Source organism: Lytechinus variegatus, chromosome 10 (genome assembly GCF_018143015.1).
Source record: "Lytechinus variegatus isolate NC3 chromosome 10, Lvar_3.0, whole genome shotgun sequence".
NCBI classification, from domain to species: Eukaryota; Metazoa; Echinodermata; class Echinoidea; order Temnopleuroida; family Toxopneustidae; genus Lytechinus; species Lytechinus variegatus.
Genome location: NC_054749.1, coordinates 17191818 through 17211196, shown reverse-complemented (window position 1 = coordinate 17211196; position 19379 = coordinate 17191818). Strand labels below are relative to the sequence as shown.

General features: G+C 36.3%; 1 protein-coding gene across 1 annotated transcript; it reads right to left on the bottom strand.

The window, feature by feature from the left end:
- Positions 1-6156: 6156 nt before the first annotated feature.
- Positions 6157-18317, bottom strand: LOC121422940 (glycerophosphodiester phosphodiesterase 1-like). Its single transcript, XM_041618180.1, has 6 exons — positions 17768-18317; positions 14643-14818; positions 12375-12486; positions 11840-11932; positions 7787-8001; positions 6157-6671 (listed from the first exon to the last, which is right to left on the bottom strand). The coding sequence occupies exons 1-6, from the start codon at positions 18074-18076 to the stop codon at positions 6548-6550; spliced, it is 1029 nt and encodes a 342-aa protein (XP_041474114.1). The 5' UTR covers positions 18077-18317; the 3' UTR covers positions 6157-6547.
- Positions 18318-19379: the final 1062 nt, after the last annotated feature.

Genomic DNA, 19379 nt, shown 5'->3' with positions numbered 1-19379 from the left:
TTCACAAATTATAAATCATAATCCTCTACACATGATTATTCTGTGTGTAATTTTCTGATAACATGTCTATATTGAGTTGAAATGACCTTGATATTTTCTTTAGGGCACTGACTTGTTATCACTGTATTAATAAAATATTTGAAACAAGTTTCTCGAGATGTTATGGTTTCTGGGCTTGACAACTATGACATATGGAGGAGCGATAGCTCAGTCGGTAGAGCTGGGGATTTGTATTCCGGTGACCTGGTTCGATTCCCACTTGGTGCGCTACGGTGCCCTTTAGTAAGGCATTAATCCTCAGTACCAGGTCCTTCGGAGAAGACCTTAAGCCGTCGGTCCTCTGGTTGCTTGCTTACAAGCATTCATGCTTTCTTAGCAACCAGGTAAAAAATCACCACCAATCACATAGATTCTATATGTTGGTCGAGTAACTAGTGTTCACGCGCGTTAGTGATATCGGGTCCGGTCTGAGCGTTTCTGGGCGACCGCGCGTTTGTTAGACGACACAGCCAGCATCATAGAGTTATAAACCTTATAATTGGTGGACCACTATCAATTGGCCATTTGCTTTTAGTCTGAAATGTATTCATTAAAAGGTTAAACGTTTTCACACTGTGATAAGATGGAAAAGGGGCTTATCAAAGGTATGTTTCACAGAGGAACTGTTCGTCAAAAGACTCGAGGCTTACTATGATAATGTTTTGACAATGGATATGACAATTTTCAGGCAGAAAAGTGCCTTTTGTTTACTTTTGTCCTTAAATAATTTATCATTTTTCTACTTTCAGGGGAACACATTGGGGGGGGGGGGGTTTTGCCCCCCCCCAAAAAAAAATTTTATTTGGGGGCAAGTGCCCCCCCTTGGTGTTATTAGACTTTTGATGGATGTTGTTGATGTGACTGTTCCACTTCACGACTGACTTGATAGTGACACCAAGACATTTTTACTTCTACAAAAGTAAGGATAGCATTGTTTAGTTTGTACTGGTGTGCAATTCTTACGATTTTCGTCGAGTATGATGACTCCACACTTATCGGTGTTCAATTCCATCATCCATTTACTGGTCCACTCACCTACATGTAGCTTGTTGAGGTCTTCTTGTAGCTGGTCAACATCAGCATCTGACTAAACAGTGAGGTAGATGATAGCATCTTCAGCAAACAGTAAAAATCTCGACTACAGTTGATCAGGTATGTCATCGATAGAACAGACATGATAGAGAAAGAGGCAGGATCCGAGGACAGAGCTCTGTGGCATGCCAGAAGTTACATCACCTGAGAATAAATGTGCCCATCCAAGAGCATTTGCTGCTTCCTGTTCTGGAGAAAGTTGGCAATCCAGTGGTTATATCCTCTAAAATCCAATATCCGAAAAACGCGCTGGTGACCCACCTTGTCAAATGCCTTGCTAAAGTCCAGTACCAAGATGTCTCCTTCCCATCTTGAAGGTTTTTTATCAGGCTCCTCACCAGTCCTAACAATCGCAGCTCGCATGACCTGTGCTGTCTAAAGGCATGTTGATAAGGATAAAGAATATCCTAGTGGTTACCATGATTTATGATGCTACTTGAAAAGATATGCTCATTCCACTTACATGCAGAGCAAGTTAGTGAGATGGAACAACTGTAGTTGCTCAGTTCTGCTCTACCTTCCTTCTTGTAAACAGGCACTACATTGGCATTTCTCAAATTCTCTGGTCTATCCCCGGTGCTACAGGGCTTCCGGAACATATCACCAGGGACAGTGCAACAACCTTGATAGCCCCTTGAGTACTCGAGGAGTAATACCATCAGGACCAGGAGCTTTCATTGGCTTCAGATTGTCAAGCAGCTTCTTGATCCATGTTGTGATGTCATCAGACATGGTTTCATATGGCAAAGTAGAGGGAAGCAAGTCAGGAGGTACTGGAGTGTCTTCAGTGAATACTGATTGGTATTGGTGGTTGAGTAGATCGGCCTTTTCAGTTGAGGCAGAAAGCTTCTTAAAAGCCTACTTCAGATGATAAGTTCTTCCAATGTCACTTTGGGTGAACTTGAAACTTCAAAATACCTTCATGGCCATACTGAACTGATTGTTCTCATCATCAGATCCATCAAAGATAGACTTGAGACCTGTGGGAATTTTTTGCATTTCTTAACAACCCGATTCCTTTTCTTCATGAGCTTTCTGATTCTTGCAGTCATCCGTGTAGGTTGGTTCTGGGCTTCAAGTTTCTGTGTGAGGAATATGTGCCTCGACACCATTCTTGATTCCTGCGTGAAATATGTCCCATAATTCAGCGGTGAAGGTTCCTCATACTTGACATGCCACCATTAAACCAGCTTGCTTTTCTTTAGACTGAACCTTTCTGGGCATTTTGCATCTTCTCGATGGTGCATAACAAAGGTCAGCAGAGGACTGTTGTGATCCAGTATACCAGGAAAGACAGACACACTGAAAGGCAAGAGTGGGATTTTTAGTGGAATTGTTAAAGAGTCCTTGGCAGGGATTGTTTTCTTAAACCGCAGGAGCATGTAACAGTTCTCTGTGAATTATGCTGCATTATTTAGAACACTTACTGCCCTTTCACATGGTACCAAAATCGTAATTTGAATGATTATAATAAAATAAATAATTCTAATCACGAATTTTTAGCACGTGTGAAACCAAACTAGAATCACGAACGCTAATCACAATCATGAATTCAAATTCTACTCCGAAGGTAAATTCCAGTTAAGTTTTACTCAAATTACGGTACGAATTTTACGAATAGATATGAAGGTTTTATTATGTTTTGATTATGTAAAGCTGATAAAAAAAATTCTTTTGAGTAAAAGAAATGAAACTGCCACAAAAAAAGTCAATCAATTGTAAATGTTTCAATGAAAGTGATTTAAATCAATGATTTAAATCAGCCAACCCTGCTACGATTTATTGTGTATGGGTGACATCACAACAAAGGCATGACTTGCAAGCATTATGAAATGCATGAATTTCAAGACCATTTCATATAAAGATGACATTTTACAATACTGTAGGCTTTTGCTTTTTTATTTAAGGATTGATTATCAAATGTCTCAAATATCTCAATATTCACAACCCTAACAAAACAAAGTTCGTTTGTAATCATTGTATACCTTTTCATTGATTACTCTTTACTCATGACTAAAAGGTAAAAGCTAATTCAAACGCTTGAACATAAACTCAAAGTAAATCCATACATAAAGATATGGTATTAAACACTTATCTTTTTGAAGTAAACACTTATATTGGATGCGTTTTAATTTATCACTGCAACAGATTTGAAGGAAAATATTCATAAACACATCAAATGATTATTCCAAAAGCAATATAAACAAAACAATGACTAAATAAACCCAACATGAACTAAACATCATCCTGAGTTAGGAGTTTTGAGGTTTCATTTTGAAACCTCAAATATGAAAAATTTGCATTCTTTATATCTTGTGTTCCTATTTTCCAGCCTAAAATCCAGTTTCAAAAATCCTATTTAGTGTAATTTTTACCTTCAAAAATCCTAATTGGTGGCAGCTCTGATTACCTAATCCTTAAATTTTTATTTGTACATGTATATACAGTGTGATATTGAAATAAATAAATATCATTTTTTACTTCACCCGTTTCAATTTTCTCTCGATGTAAAGGAGGAATGTACTAGTGAATATGTCCCCTGGTAATTGCTTGGAAAGATTCATGAATATCATTATCATTCAGGTAGGTAACAAGTCATTTATCACAAAAAAGTTTTACTAGGTATGTACAGCGCAATATAGAAACAAATTATTACTCTTTTGACGTACACTTCAGCTTTCCCTCAATGTCAAGGAGGAACACAACAAAGAAAAATTTCCCATCTTCTGTGATTACTTGGCAAGGATTACAGGAAAATATTTCAACATACAGTCATAGCCAAACAAAAAGTATTGAAAGATATTTACAGCATAATATTGAAACATAAAATTTGTTTCAAATGCTTCGTTTTTTCACTGGCAAGGAGGAATATATACAAGTGGAGTGCCTCTGGCAGTCTTGCCTGCATTACGCCATTCAATATAGCAGCAGAGCTGACTTTGAAAAACCACTATTGAATAGTTATAAAAAAAAAACACATTCATATGATAACAAAACTATGTTTATTGACCCTAAATGACCTTTGACCTTGGTCATGTAACCTGAATCTCATGCAAGATGTTCAATGATACATATACTTATCTTATGTCTAAGTTTCATGAATAGATCTATACTTATGATGGCAATTCAGCAAATACCTCAACATGGGAAAAATTTGTTGACCCTTAAATGACCTTTGACCTTGTTCATGTAACCTGAAACTTGCAGTCTGGATGTTTGCTGATACTCGACTGCTCTTGTCTTGAAGTTTCATTATAAACTTAATCCATAAACTTTCAAAGTCATGATGGAAATTCAACGAATTCCACCAACATGGGCAAAGTTCATTGACCCTATATGATCTTTGACCTTGGTCATGTGGCCTAAAACTCACACAGGATGTTTGGTGATACTTGAATGCTTATATGTCCTGATTTCATGAACTAGATCCACAAACGTTTACAATTATGATGCCAATTCAACAAATACCCCAACATGGCCAAAGTTAGATGACCTTTGACCTTAGTCAAATCCATAAACTTTCAAAGTTACATGTATGACCACATTTCAATAACTTAACCTTGGTTAAAGATTTGGATGTTGATTCCCCCAACATGGTCTAAGTCCATTGACCCTAAATGACCCTTGACCTTGGTCATGCGACCTGAAACTCGAGTAGGATGTTCAGTTATACTTGATTACCTTGTCTCAGTTTCCTCATTTGGGTCCATATACTTTATGATGACAGTTATGATGTCATTGCAAAAACTTAATCTTGGTTATTACAGATTTCAATGTTGACGCCGCCGTTGGAAAAGCGGCACCTATAGTCTCGCTCTGCTATGCAGGCGAGACAATAAATATATATATAATTTTCTTTCTTCGTGGAATGGTGAAGAATGCAGCCCATGATATTTCAGATCTCTTTTTGGAGCACTTTGGAACACATCTCAAGGAGGTATGATAATGCCATTGTTGTCACATCAATTAAAAACATTCCTCTTTTTCTTCAAGATTGAAGAAACCACAAGTATTGCCTTTTTATAAAACTGAAGGAATTTCAGGAAACTTTCAGCCTTATGATAGATCCAGGAGTCACCACCCCGTATGTTCTAATATGCCTCCCACAGTGAAAGAATGAATCTTTATATTATTGACTGGCCTTGAGGGGAACATCAAACATATTGCCCACAACCGAATCATATTGGCCCGAGTGTTAGATGAGGGAAATATAGTTCTTTTTAAAGACCCTGACCGGGGTAAAGACAACCATACATCAACAGAAAGGTAATGATTCATAGAATAAAAATGTAACAAAAATATTACATATCTCCTTCCAATAGTTAAAAGATAAGAAAAAAATAGAAATCCAATAAATCGCTCCTCCCGAACTCGTTTCGATTGAGCACCCCCACGTCACATGGGAATGATGACGTCATGTTGTGTATGGAGGGTCGTGATTCCATAGGTTTGTGTACAAAAACACTGGGTGATTTTTCTGATTTCCAGATTATGAATTCATTTTTTTTTAATTCAGATGAAAATGGCACTCACAATTATTCAGTGTTCAAATGGAGGGAAACTTACAACTATTCACGACCCTTTTGATGATTTCTTGGTTTGGCTCTTATTGGGCCTAAATTGGTATGTCAGGATAAGTCGTTACACATAATTTGAATGCAGATAGAATTGAAATCTGCGCCATATAAGCAGGAATTAAAATATAGCAAAAACTAGTCCAAAACTGTAGATTTCATAAATTCAAGCGTGCATGAAAAAATCACTCTGTGATAGAAGAGAAGAAAATTGATGTTCAAATACTACAACTTCAAAATACTACGGTGATCCAATGTAGCATTAATTTTTTACACTATTCTTCATGTATGTGCAGAAGGTCTAATTTGAGAAAAACGCATTTGAAAACTCAAATTTACATTGACGTCAATGTATTAATTAGATATAAATTAGTCATTTTAAGAAAAAATAAAGGTATTTTAGGATAAAATCATCCTTAATTATTTGATGAATGGTAATACCTATAACAAATTTTAAAAAAAAAACTTTTTTGACCATTTTTACCCTGTGCACGAAATTGGACCACCTTATGACATGTGACCACTACAATATACATATGAGACACAATTTTTTGGGACATATATGTCCTGTCATTCCGTCACTCCTCTCAGAATCACATTTTTGTGCAAAAAACGGCATACAGTATTCTCTATATATCAAAATCATTAAAATACCTTTTTCCAAAATACTGAAAAATAAAATTTGGTATTCATTCCTATGCATAACATCCAATATCTCATTGCATAGGGACCTTTACAACCAAAAGCCAGAGATTTGTCTTTCAACAATTAGTAGTAACAAGCATTGTTAATAAGGCACTTGTCTTAACTGTAGATAGTCTGGAAAGCATTTTAATGTCTGCCTACTTGACACAGTCTGTTATGTACTGGCAACCGAGTGAAGCAAGGTATTCTTTGTCTGTCTTCTTATTGACAGTCCATGGAATAACTGTGAGACCTCGTGCTGACCAGTAGCGGATGGTATTCCTGTAGGGAAGAGAATATTGTAAGAGGATGGAAAGATTGATTCACAGTATTTGGATGTGTCATATATCTGTTCAATAAACTTTCAGAAGGCAGAGTCCTAAAATAGATTTGGCATCTAATAGAAAATGTTACTCTTCACTGAAATTCCAAAGTGCATGTGAGAGGAGGGAGAGAGAGGGGGAGTATAAAGGATGAAATGTTATTCTTTATGGAAGTCTGGTGAAAGGATGGGTAGTAATAGACGTGTGAATTTTTTTTATATAAACTATGTGAAAAAAAATCATTTTCATCAAATGACTAACCATGAAGTTCTCCTTTTCAGCACTCCATGAATTTTCTGACAATTTTCATCTCAAAATGAATGATAAAATATAAATAATCCCACTGCAATCAGCATACATGTACTTGGTAGCCCTAGCAGATAATGCTCAGGTAAACAGATTAAGATACCAAAAGTTGTAGGGAATAACTTTTTAGAATTACAGGGGATTCTACGATAGAAGACATAAGTACAGAATGAATAAATGTATTTAGAGAAAAAAAGTTTGGTACGGGTATGTGAAGAGGAGTCCTGGGGAGCGTTTCATGAAAGGACTTGTCAGACGGTTTATCCGACAGATACTAAAGTAACAGTGCTTCTTAACCAATCAGAATCCAGGAGAGTTGTCATATCTGACAACTTGTCGGACGAAAATATTGATGAAACGCGCCCCAGACATTGATTTGATTAGATGGCCCTTGAACACATGAGAAGATGGAGAGGGGAAAAAGCGAAGACCAGGGTAAAGTTGGATGGACTGCCTGAAAAGTGATGGAAAGCAGGATTTGGAATTGGTAAAAGATATTAAAGCACATAAAGAAGAAATTCAAGAAAACCTAACCCCCAATGAGGACAATGGGATGAGGATGATCATGCTGAAACACATTATAAAAATGATAACAATGATGATCATAACAATATTGATAATGCTGATTATGAGAAGGGGGAGGATGAAGATGATGATGCTGGCGGTGTTGATGATGAATGATGATGATGATGATGGGTGATGATGATGGTGATGATGTTGCTGCTGATGATGATTATAGAGAAGATGATGGTAATCAAGTTCACTTACTGTGAAATCATGTCCTTGTTTAGTAGCATGGCAGAGTTTCCACACAGTACCCACAACCAGTTATACAAACTCCACACCAAAACCCTATCAAGGATTGCAAAGGGCAATAACTTCCACCAGGTAGGTGGACCTGGCAATCTCTTCATTGCTTGGCTTGATATGAAGTAAGGCTCACTGGTCAATGCTGTCAGTATATCACTGTCTAGCTGTCTCACCTTTAAATGAAAATCATTTTTAAAATGTCAATCCAGGGCATTGCAAGGGGAGTATGGAATGTTTTATGCAGACACTACATGTACATAGGAGGACAAAGCCTTTGCTGCTGAAAGCAAATGAAAACCTATGTGATTTGCATGTTCACTTTGACAGACATAACAAATATTTTGGAAGGCAATTCTTGCAGGATCATTGTATCTGGACTCAGTAAAACAGATGCATTAGACTTCAAATTTTGGAAAATGGATATCAATAAAATGAAAGCATCCATCTCTTCTTAGTACTGCCACATTGGAATAAGTCATTCCTTGTGCATGCCATACATTTACACGTTTGATTTCTTACTGAAGATCTTTCTTTGGTACCCTCTTCTGGCAATTCAGAGTATGGGAATAGTTTCTTCATCCTCACAAGGTTTTGCGAGCGTAATCAGATCCCTGTTGAACTATTGCAAGATATGTCTATGAAAAGCATCACTCTGCAGACCTACCCCAGGCCTGAATCATAATATTAAGATATACAATACCCATCAGACCCCTGTACCAGCTTTGAAGGAAACCAAAACCCAAGAAGAGAAGCAATCTTGTTGGAAAGAGTAAAATGAAAGGAACAAATAAGAAAAAGTTTCATCAAAATTGGTTATGAAATAAGCAATTTATGGGAGTTTGAAAAGTCCTGTACTTTCCATGGAGATCCCCAATTTGGCAAATGTGCTTCAAAATGGCTGATTTTGTGGACAACTCTCCATTTGTTTTGTACACAAATTTTCAGATTTTCCTCAATATCTTTCAAAATGCATCTTGCCTCCTGAGCACAAAATATGTCATGGGAAAATATAATTCACACCACATATGTCAAGGTCAGGAGAAGATAATGTGAAATATGTAAACTAAAGGGGAAAATCTGAAAATTTGTGTACAAAACAAATGGAGAGTTGTCCACAAAATCAGCCATTTTGAAGCACGTTTGCCAATTTAAGGATCTCCATGGAAAGCAGAACAAGACTTTTAAATGTCCATAACTTGCTTATTTCATGAAACTATTTTTAAATTGTTCCTCTCATTTTATTCTTTCAAATAAGATTGCTTCTCTGCTTGGGTTTTGGTTTCCTTTAAGCAAGATAATAATAATAACTGTATTTATAAAGCACCTTTTGCCTGAGGATACAAAGCGCTGCTATTATTACCCTGGCTTTAGCTCGAGCTACCATCACCGGCACTCAGTGCATGCAAGAAATTAATCCTGCCGGGTACCCATTCATCTCACCTGGGTCGAGTGCAGCACAGTGCGGATAAATTTCTTGCTGAAGGAAAACACGCCATGGTTAGGATTAGAACCCACGACCCTCTGTTTGAAAGGCGGGAGTCAGAACCACTAGACCACGACGCACCCATATAGATATACCTATCACACATTATACTCATTAAGGCCTCGTCTTACAAAGAGTTGCGATTGACCCGATCAATCGCAACTATGGACGGCCAGCAATGTCAATATCTATTACGCATGTTTGTTCAAAATATTTTCTATGATGTATTCATGCATTCATCGTTGTCTTCAAAATTCACTGTGCTTCTCTCTGTTTACAAAGGACATTGTAAACAGAGAGAAGCACAGTGAATTTTGTTTACAAAGGACATTGTGCACATTTCTTGTAGAAAAAATTATGACACTGATGGACTTCCATAGAGTTACGATTGATTGCTTCAATCGTGACTCTTTGTAAGACGGGTCCCTGACCTACATCTGTAACCCAGCACCAGCACTACAGTTAGCTATGACAAGTCTATGACTCATGAGACCTACCCCTTGTACCAACCAGTGCACAGGTCATCACAGCTGGCCTGTGACGCATGAAGGCTATGCCTTAAACGTCCAGTCCACCCCCCAAAAAATGTTGATTTGAATCAATAGAAAAAAATCTAACAAGCATAACGCTGAAAATTTCATCATAATTAGATGTAAAATAAGAAAGTTATGACATTTTAAAGTCTGTTTATTTTTCTCAAAACAGTTAAATGCACAACTCAGTTATATGAGAGTTGATGATGTCCATCACTCACTTTTTGTTTTTATATTGTTTGAATTATACTGTACAATATTTCAATTTTTACAGAATTGACAGTAATGTAAAACTTGACTGAACCACATAAGGTTCATCAATGTTAATTCCACATATTCAGGGAGGAATGAGACTCAATTTCACATGACAAGGAGGAGAAAATTGGAATACTTTAGTGAGTGATGTCATCAGTCCCTTCAACTGCATCCAGGCCAGGATGTGAAGATAATTGTTTTGTGAAATTAAACAAAACTTTAAAATGTGATAACTTTCTTATTTTACATCCGATTTTGATGAAATTTTCACTGTTATGCTTGTTGGATTTTTATTCAAATAAACTTTTTGTAGGGGGTGAACTTACCCTTTAATATAGAAGAATTACCAATGGTATTGAGACATGAGCCTTCTTTCATGGATATTTTACTAAAAGAACAGGCCCTTAAATCTGCAAAGCTCAGATGATTCCTGTCTTACCTTAAAAGGTAAATGCCAATTGTGGTAACGATATCAAAATGAGTTCGTACAGAATCCAATGAAATGACCACAAAGTGTCTGTTTGTATAAATAAAACATAATTATGTGCCAAAGGATTCTGGAAGATATTGTGTAATTGCTGAGAAATAAGCACAGGATTCGGGTCAAGCATCGGGCCGACATTCCATTCCGAACAATAATAATACACTGTCCCATGAGCGCTTATCTGTGTTGGTGATCTTCAGTGTGAACATTTTTCAGCGTAGATTTTTAAGATTTCACAAAGTTTAGTTTATGTAACTGTACCAGATCTAGATCCTCGATGATATACTGACAATTAAGCCTGGTTTTACAGACTTTCTAATGAAATCAGTCTTTACTGCAACTACTGGCATTTCTCTTTAACTCTTCTTTAACTACAATTTGACCCCCTCAACAAATTTTGACAGTATGATATCGCGCAATTTTTTTTTTACCACGCTGCTTGCTGACTTTTTACTTTTGAGCCTTGCACATCTTTCGAGACAAAATTTGCAACGCCCGGGTATCCAATTCCGAAATTATGCAACATTTTGCAAATGCAAGTCACACCCAACAAAGCTCATAAACGTGATTATGTGTACAAAGTCAATGCCAATAGTGTTTTTCAACAAAAAATCATAAATGTATGATTATTTTTACTTTTGTTGGTATAAATGGATTTATTTAAAACTATTTATGATTGCGAAAGGGTCCCTCACAAAGTTCATCAGAAAAAAAACAAGAAAAATACATTTGAAATTATCATATTTTGGCATTTTTTTAGATATTTGTTAAGTCACCAAAAATTAGCATTCTAATAGAGCTTACATAAAGTGAGTTAAAGGCAAAAACATACACAAAAAACAATTATGGGGCAAATTTCATACACTTATGTGCATAGTTAATACAAAAACATAAAGAATTCTTTGAAAATTTTACTATACAGTCTTGTAGTTTATATCTAGCTTGAGGCATTGCAAATTTTCATGGCAATCGTGCCTGAGATCTGAAAGGGGAGGGGGGGTATATCCTGGTCTGAAATAGCCCAGTCAAATCAAGGCTAAAATGTGATATTATGTTTACTGTTACCATAGTAGTAACAGTGATTCTCAGTCAATCAAATTCAAGGAAGTGTGATCTGACGACTTGGTGGAAACAAATGTTGATGAAATGCTCACCCGGACAAACTTACTCCGAGTTACTTCAAAGCAACACATTGTCTAAATTTATTTTGTCATTAGAAATCAGGATCCATGAAACAAAATGGTTCAACAGCTTACCCTGTATACAGTAGTCGGGAAGAATGAGCAGATCATACTGGTATTATATAGATCAGGGTACTTCTGATAGAGCTTCATGAGCTCATCAACCATCTAATAAACAAAACAAAACAAGAGCTTTATGATGAACAAAAATGAGTCAGTATAGCTAATAAAAATAAATTACTTGTGAAGCATGGTGGAACTCTGTTCCATGAATTCTTATGCAAAACCAAAGCAAATAACCAATTTAATCTATTGAATTAAGACTTGAATTTCTTGGACATCAGTACACAGCACAATTAAAATACATGGCATAAACTTCAAATGCCTACTGATATTTTGAGTCGTTAATTCCTGAATTAAAATAATAAATTATAATGAAAAACAATAATAGATTGTCATGTTTTCTTGTTTCTTCCAACAAGTTTGAAAAATAAACATTAACATATTAACATTAATTTCATATGAAGCAATTTCAACTGAAACAGTAATAATCCTGATAATCTTGCAAAATAAAGTACAGGTTATGATCAATTGAGGTGCCTACATGTACCTGCTTTGAATAGGCCTTGACATCAAAGAAGATGCAAAGTTTGAGATTCAGACATTCCTGAACCGCCTCATCAAGAGCAGGAACGGCTTCATACGATACCTTGGATCTAGAACTGCGATGGAAAAAGGCATATCATGATATTATAAATCCTTAACTGCAATGGATAAGAGAAGGCATGGTGCCTGCTGCATGCCAATGGAATCACACACAAATTATCAAACAGTATCATTATGAATATTCTTAATTTTAATTACTCGAACCCAATGGTTAATTTTCATCCGTAGTATAGGTTGTTTAATGAAAGCCCTGGAGATATATGCAGCTTAAAATTATGGAACACTTGCCACTCTTCAAAGCAATCAACATCAAAACTCATCTTCTCAGTAATGGGGTATGACCATATTGTCCTTTTTATTTAGAATAGAGCATATCAATATGGTCACTCAAATGCTCTTTTATTATTATTATTATTACTATAATTAATCCCTTTATCCATGCTTTGATTTAACATCCTATTAAAGGGACTGATAGCTTAAACACAACCTGCACCTTCAGATAAAAAAAAAGGAAGGATAGATTAAATACGATAAATTAAACTCCAGACATTTTCCAAAATTGGATCAGAACTAAATTAAAGCGTACATGTAAATGAACTGTTTAAAAGAGTATTTTTAAAAAGGTGCAGAGCTTTGCCAACCCATGTTTAATTAAGCCTTCATGTTAAAAATAACTTTTGAATTTCTATTTTCTAATGTTATACCTCATTCAAAATTCTTAGTTAATCAATCAGACATGCTATTCTTTGGTAATATTAAGTGAATAGTTGGCATGCACAGCAAATCAATGCATTTAGCTGCAAATATATCGAAATAAATTTTATTTAACAGGCGTATTGCAACAGGATACTGAACCATAGAAACATACCAGCAGATATTTAACAACTTCATAAATTGTACTCCACATGGTTTTTCAATTTTCACCTAACAAAATGGTGCTTTGAGGATTATAGTGATTGGGAAAGGACATGGCTACTCAATTGCATGATAGAATTGGGTACCGGAATATTTTTTTCCACATGGGTGTTAGATTCAACTCTCTGGATAAAAGCAGAAAAGTAAAATGATGTATGGCTTCCCAACAGACTTAATTTTGAACTTTTCATTTCTTTACTTCCCTCATTTTTCACTTCTGTACATTGAACCATGAAGAGACATATACAGAAAATAAATGTGACGGTTTCTTACTTTCTTTTCCAAACAATTGTGCATTTATGTTCAAATAATTACAAGCATCAAAGCTGCTAATATAATCCAATCATATGTTAGGATAATTTACAAAAGAACATTTGTCATTATTATCCATTCTACATAGTTAAAACTGGAAGGAATATATCCAAATTTACATAAAAATATCTCAACAAGAATATTATTAATTTATGACAGAAAATTTTAAATATGCAATCAAATATATTGTTGTAACTTCTGAAGGTTTCCATGGCGAAGAAGAATAGAGTAGTAGGTTTCACAATACATGTACACCATGTATCTTTCTTGGGCAAGTGTTGGTCCTGAAAAGGACCATCCAATCTCGATATTTCGACAAGTGTGTTCTTGTTGTCTTCTTGTCAACAACACACTTGTCGAAACGTCGAGATTGGGTGGTCCTTTTCAGGACCAACACTTGCCCAAGAAAGATACAAGGATTACTGTGAACCAAATAGATAGGTTTTTATGACCACCCAATTCCAATATTGTATCTGTTCAATACTTGTTTTACATGTACCTTACATTTTCTTGCCTTATTATGTACATTGTATTTGATGTACTGTATTAGCTGTGTATTGATTTTTATTGGAATTGAATAAAACACTGAATTGAATTGAAAATTGAATTCAATGGAAATGAAGTTTATTCATTACAATAATTTGACCAGCATCAAAGTAAAAGGTGTAATTTGATACTAAAAAGAAATTGAGAATCTCAGAAAGGGGTAATCCAAACATCGCTTAAAATATAATAGATTTGATTAGGAAATACTGATAATAAATGCACTTAGAATTGGTGCATGACTTTCAATACAAGACTTTGGAAAATTACCAAATTGATCAGGAATAACTTTTAATGTATTTCACGACAGGAGTTGCACTGCTCACTGAAATGTGTTGAATGCAAGATCATCTGAAGAGGAAGCCTTTGCAGTGGGCCATTTTATAAATGTTCTTTCAAATGATATGAGAGGACCTTAGATCTCCTATAAAGGCACATTTACCTGGAAGAGAATTTTGCTGCTGCATTGAGCTGCCTTACATCACTCCACATCATCTCACCAATGAGGCCAGAGCCATCAGTCGTTCTATCAATTGTAGCATCATGCATCAAGATGGCTACTCTATCTTTGGTGATCTCAACATCCACTTCAACTGCACTAGCACCATTCTTCTTAGCCTGATTTAAGATTAAAAAAAAACACACAAAACAAATGACTAAACAAATGGAAAAATAGCTGTTTTTATTTATTTTTTATTAAATCAATGAATGATAAAGTTAGCATACATTTTAGAAAAATGTCTTAAAAAGTGGACTAACAGGGTTCTGATTTGTTAAGGGAATAATCAGCATCTGTTTTTTTTTCTCTTAAAAATTGATGTCATCAATCTTAAGAATAGACAGTCTCGTAGCAGAATGTGCATTGTTCATGGTCGCAGCATGGCTCACACAGAGCGGGTACATCTAATTTCCCTAATGGTCTTTAGATGTGACTTCAACTCAAGTTTAGGGTATATCACTAAATTCCTAATAGATCAATGTCTATTTCATGGATGAATTTCTTTAACAAAATGAAATAAAGTTTAATAATGCTACTATTCGATGCATCTTTTTTCAATTTTATTTTATATTTTCCAACCTAATAAATTCTTTGAAAATCAATTAAAAATCAGCAATTTTGGGGGGTATGATTCTCGCAACCCACACTTAGAATTTTCCGGTGTCCATAACCAAGGCATTTCCGATGAATCCCCAAAGTCCCAAACAATAAGCAATGTTTGTCCTTATTTAAATGAAGCTGTAGAGTGTCCGTACAGGTTTGCTTTTTCAGTCAAGGTAGCAATTTCATGTTTCAGTTAAGGAACTTTGTGATCGATTAACCAAGGCCAATTGAAAGTAATCTGAGACAATGTAAGGAATAAAGTTAATGAACTATAATCAATTTCCCAGCCATGGCGTAATTTCCATCAGCAAGAAACTGATCCACAATGTGCTGCACTCAACCCAGGAGAGGTAAATGGGTACCGGTAGGAAGTAATTCCTTAAAAAGCTGTGTGCTATGAATGCCTTGCTTAGCCAGGTAATATAGGAGCGCCTTGAGCACCTAACAAGGTGGATATGTGCGCAATATAAAATGCCCTTTATAAATTCATTATTTGATGTATGTGATGTATATGTTGAAAAGACCCAGATAGAATTCAGGCCTAAATGATTTTAAACATTATCCAGCCATCATGCAGAACCCCATCACACCCATCCGAATCATTTTTCGACTCAGAATCCTCAATGCTCAAGGCAAGGTCATTAGACCAATAAATAGATCTATTTCTGTCAGGGATATGCTCTGCTGAGACTTTGTCTGGCTACATGGTATCTCCTCCATCAATAGACCAATGATAGCCATTGGGCTCGTAGTGGTGGAGCTCCACCAACGGCTTAGTCTCTATGGAGAAAAGGGTGCGCTGGCGCACCCTCCTTGATTACTCCTAAATTTAGCTTTTTGACGGGGGAAAAAGTTAAATTTATATTTAATACATTCGGCTTACCACTTTTCCCAAAAATATGCTGGAAAATAGCAAATTTTAATGACAAACAGATCAGGATCGGCCAGATTCTTCTTTGTTTCAGCACAACTACATGACATGCCAGCGGATTGGCTGGCTCGTGTGTATGCTCAGCTGTTACCTGACACTCAGCGATCAAAGAAGAACCTGGCTGATCCTGATCCGTTTGTCATCAAAATTTGCTATTTTCCAGCATTGAAAAATGAAAGAAAATATAGGATTTTCTTGAAAAAACCTAGAGCAGTCATTTTCAGATTGAAAAAAAAATGATACCCCATGTCTGCGGCTCTGCGCACTCATTCACTTTGCACACGAATCGGGAATTTTGATGAGAAAGGCTGAATTTTGAGGCTGTCAAATGAAATGCCATAAATTCATTATTTTTCAACCATTTTGCGTATCTTCGTTTAAAGGGGAAGTTCACCCTGACAAAAAGTCCCGGGGGGGCCACTTCCATTCACGAGTGGATACCATGCGCGACCATGGGGTCTCGAAAAGCACCCTAAACACGTAATTTCCATATTCTGAAAATGCATCCCTAAACAAGTATTGGCGTGTGAAACCCTACCCTTAACAAGTATTGGAAACAAAACGATACTCTTGGCAAATATTCCCTGAAATGAACCCCTAAACAAGTACAGGAATGTTTTGTTACGGGTCCTTTGGTTGTCGGCTTTACCTTATTTGGTTTAGTACGACCCCACTTTCTACACCTCGCGCAAATAGGACTCTAAACACGTAGTGTTGGGGCAAAAAGGACATCCTTTATAAAACATTTTAATTTTGTTTTATCATCCCCGCAAATTCGACCCTAAACACGTAATTTTCCTAGCGAAATAGATACCCTTTTTTCATTATTTTTGTGTTTTTGACACCCTTTTCACGTTACGTACGTAACGTGCCCTATCGTAAAAAGGACATCCTTTTTACGTGTTTTTTTGGTCGCGCATGGTATCCACTCGTCAATGTAAGTGGCCCCCCCGGGCAAAAAGTTTATTGTAAAAATAGCAGAAAAAATATTGCTGAAGGTTTGAGAAAAATCCATCAAATAAATAAAAAGTTATTAGAATTTCAATTATTTGATTTGTGACGTCATATGCGAGCAGCATTCCTACATAGCGAATGGTAAAAAATAAATGAAATGTCATTTTCTCAGAAAATTGAAAATGGTTTTCACTGTATACATGTACCTTTTGTATATCAATAGACAAATCACTATAACACCCGGTCATGAATAGAAAACAAAATTAAGTCATCAGGAACCATACAAAATTTGAAATTCATGCATTTTATATTAAATAACACATGGGGCAGCTGCTCGTTTATGACGTCACAAATCCAAAACTTTGAACTCTAATAACTTTCTTACTCTTTAACGGATTTTCCTCAAACCTTCACCAATATTTTTTACTATTTTTTCTGCTATTTTCACAACAAAGTTTTCTTCAGGGTGAACTTCCCCTTTAATAGTTTCACTAGGAATCGTGCAGATACGTGTGTAGACATGCAAGGGGGACTGCGCAGCAGACTTGAAACTTAATTTCTGTACTCATCGTTAATTCACCTCTTGAATAGCAAGGATGGTGTTTTCTGGTGCATCAGCTGCTCCTCCTCTGTGCGCGATCACAGAATTATTGCTGGACAAAAACCGTTCCAGATGCGAATTGGCAAGTCGTGTCTTCTTGAAATACAGCAGGGACCCCACTCCGCTTATCACACATACGACTGATAGTATCAAGATCGTATCCACAGATAGAAACCAACAAAATGTGCAGTATAATACAACAAAAATAGAGCCAATGAAACAAATGCTCTGACAGAAGAAGTCCAGCACAACTTCAGCTCCCGCGAGCCCGACACTTTCGGGGACCATGCTGATCACCTCGCTGTTCGATTGCGACGTTATCGGGTCAACTGTAAATCTAGCAATATCCTTGTTTTGGGACAAAATACACTGTAATATGATACCAGTATATGTCTTACTGCATGTGTTCACTGCTGATTTGGGAAACTCCGTGCACTTTTGAGAGCATAATTAACAGGAAAATGTAATTTCACCCTGTAGTTTTTAAGCTGGAAGAAATGACCGTCGGCTGCTCTTTCGTTCGATAGCGAAGACCGGCAGCTCAGGGCGCATGCGCGAGTCGCAATGTGCCTGATCGATGCGATGCGCTGTTAAATGGGATGTTATAGGAATAACGCATTCCGCGGAGTTGTTTAGCGAATACCGGTATGCAGTGCACGAGGGGTTTCTTCTGAGCATGCGCACTCCACACGAGCCGGAGGCGAGTGTGGAGTGTGCATGCGAAGAAGAAACCTCGAGTGCACTGCATATCGCTGAAAAACGACGGGTAAAATGCGTTATTCCTTTTATAAGATGGCTAAGTAATTTCGATCGCAATTTTAAGCACCTTATATGAGAAAGAAATAATGAAATAGATCTAAATCAAATATCAAAAATTTTGAAATTGCACTTACCGTGGGTTAGACAATTTGGGTGCGCGAAATTTGCACGGGCGTGCAGGGATAGACACTTTTCGCGAATGATCACGTGGTACGCTTTGACCAATCAGCAAGCTGCAAATTATTTAGCCATCTTATAAAATGAGTTCAAGTTCAAGTTTATTTATTCAAAACCAAAAACATCACATCATAGTCAAAATAAATATACATACAACGTAAATGAGTACATAAACATACAACAATAAGACTATAGTATAGACGAATTGGTTTAGGGACCCCTTTAAAAGCAAAGTTTGTGAGTATAGGCCCTGGAATATGATTATAAACATAAAACTTAACATACAGGATTATAAAAAGGAGAGAAAAAATGTGTAATAAGGTAAGCTGCTAAAAATAGAATGGAAAACTATTACAAACACACGTATATATATATATATGCACACACACCCACACACACACAATATCCACCCATGCACACGTGCATACTATACATAAATTCTGAGTACTAGGTCATCAACTTAATGCAATGCATCAACTCATAAAATACATATTGAAGGAAAATAATCATAATCTCTCAAGAAAATAAGTTTTGGATAATCTTTTGAACATGAAAAAAGTTTGCTATTTTTCATATCAACAGGTAAATTGTTCCACTCTTTAATACATGATATATGAAAGGAGGTAGAGTGACATCCGCGGGACATCTCGCAAAT

Excerpts from the sequence above, each read along its gene's own strand:
- LOC121422940 (XM_041618180.1), bottom strand. The coding sequence starts at position 18,076 with ATGGTCCCCGAAAGTGTCGGGCTCGCGGGAGCTGAAGTTGTGCTGGAC. Across the intron at positions 14,819-17,767 it reads CCATCCTTGCTATTCAAGAG|GCTAAGAAGAATGGTGCTAG; the intron begins GTGAATTAACGA and ends ATCTTAAATCAG. Across the intron at positions 8,002-11,839 it reads TCCCGACTACTGTATACAGG|GTGAGACAGCTAGACAGTGA; the intron begins GTAAGCTGTTGA and ends TTTCATTTAAAG.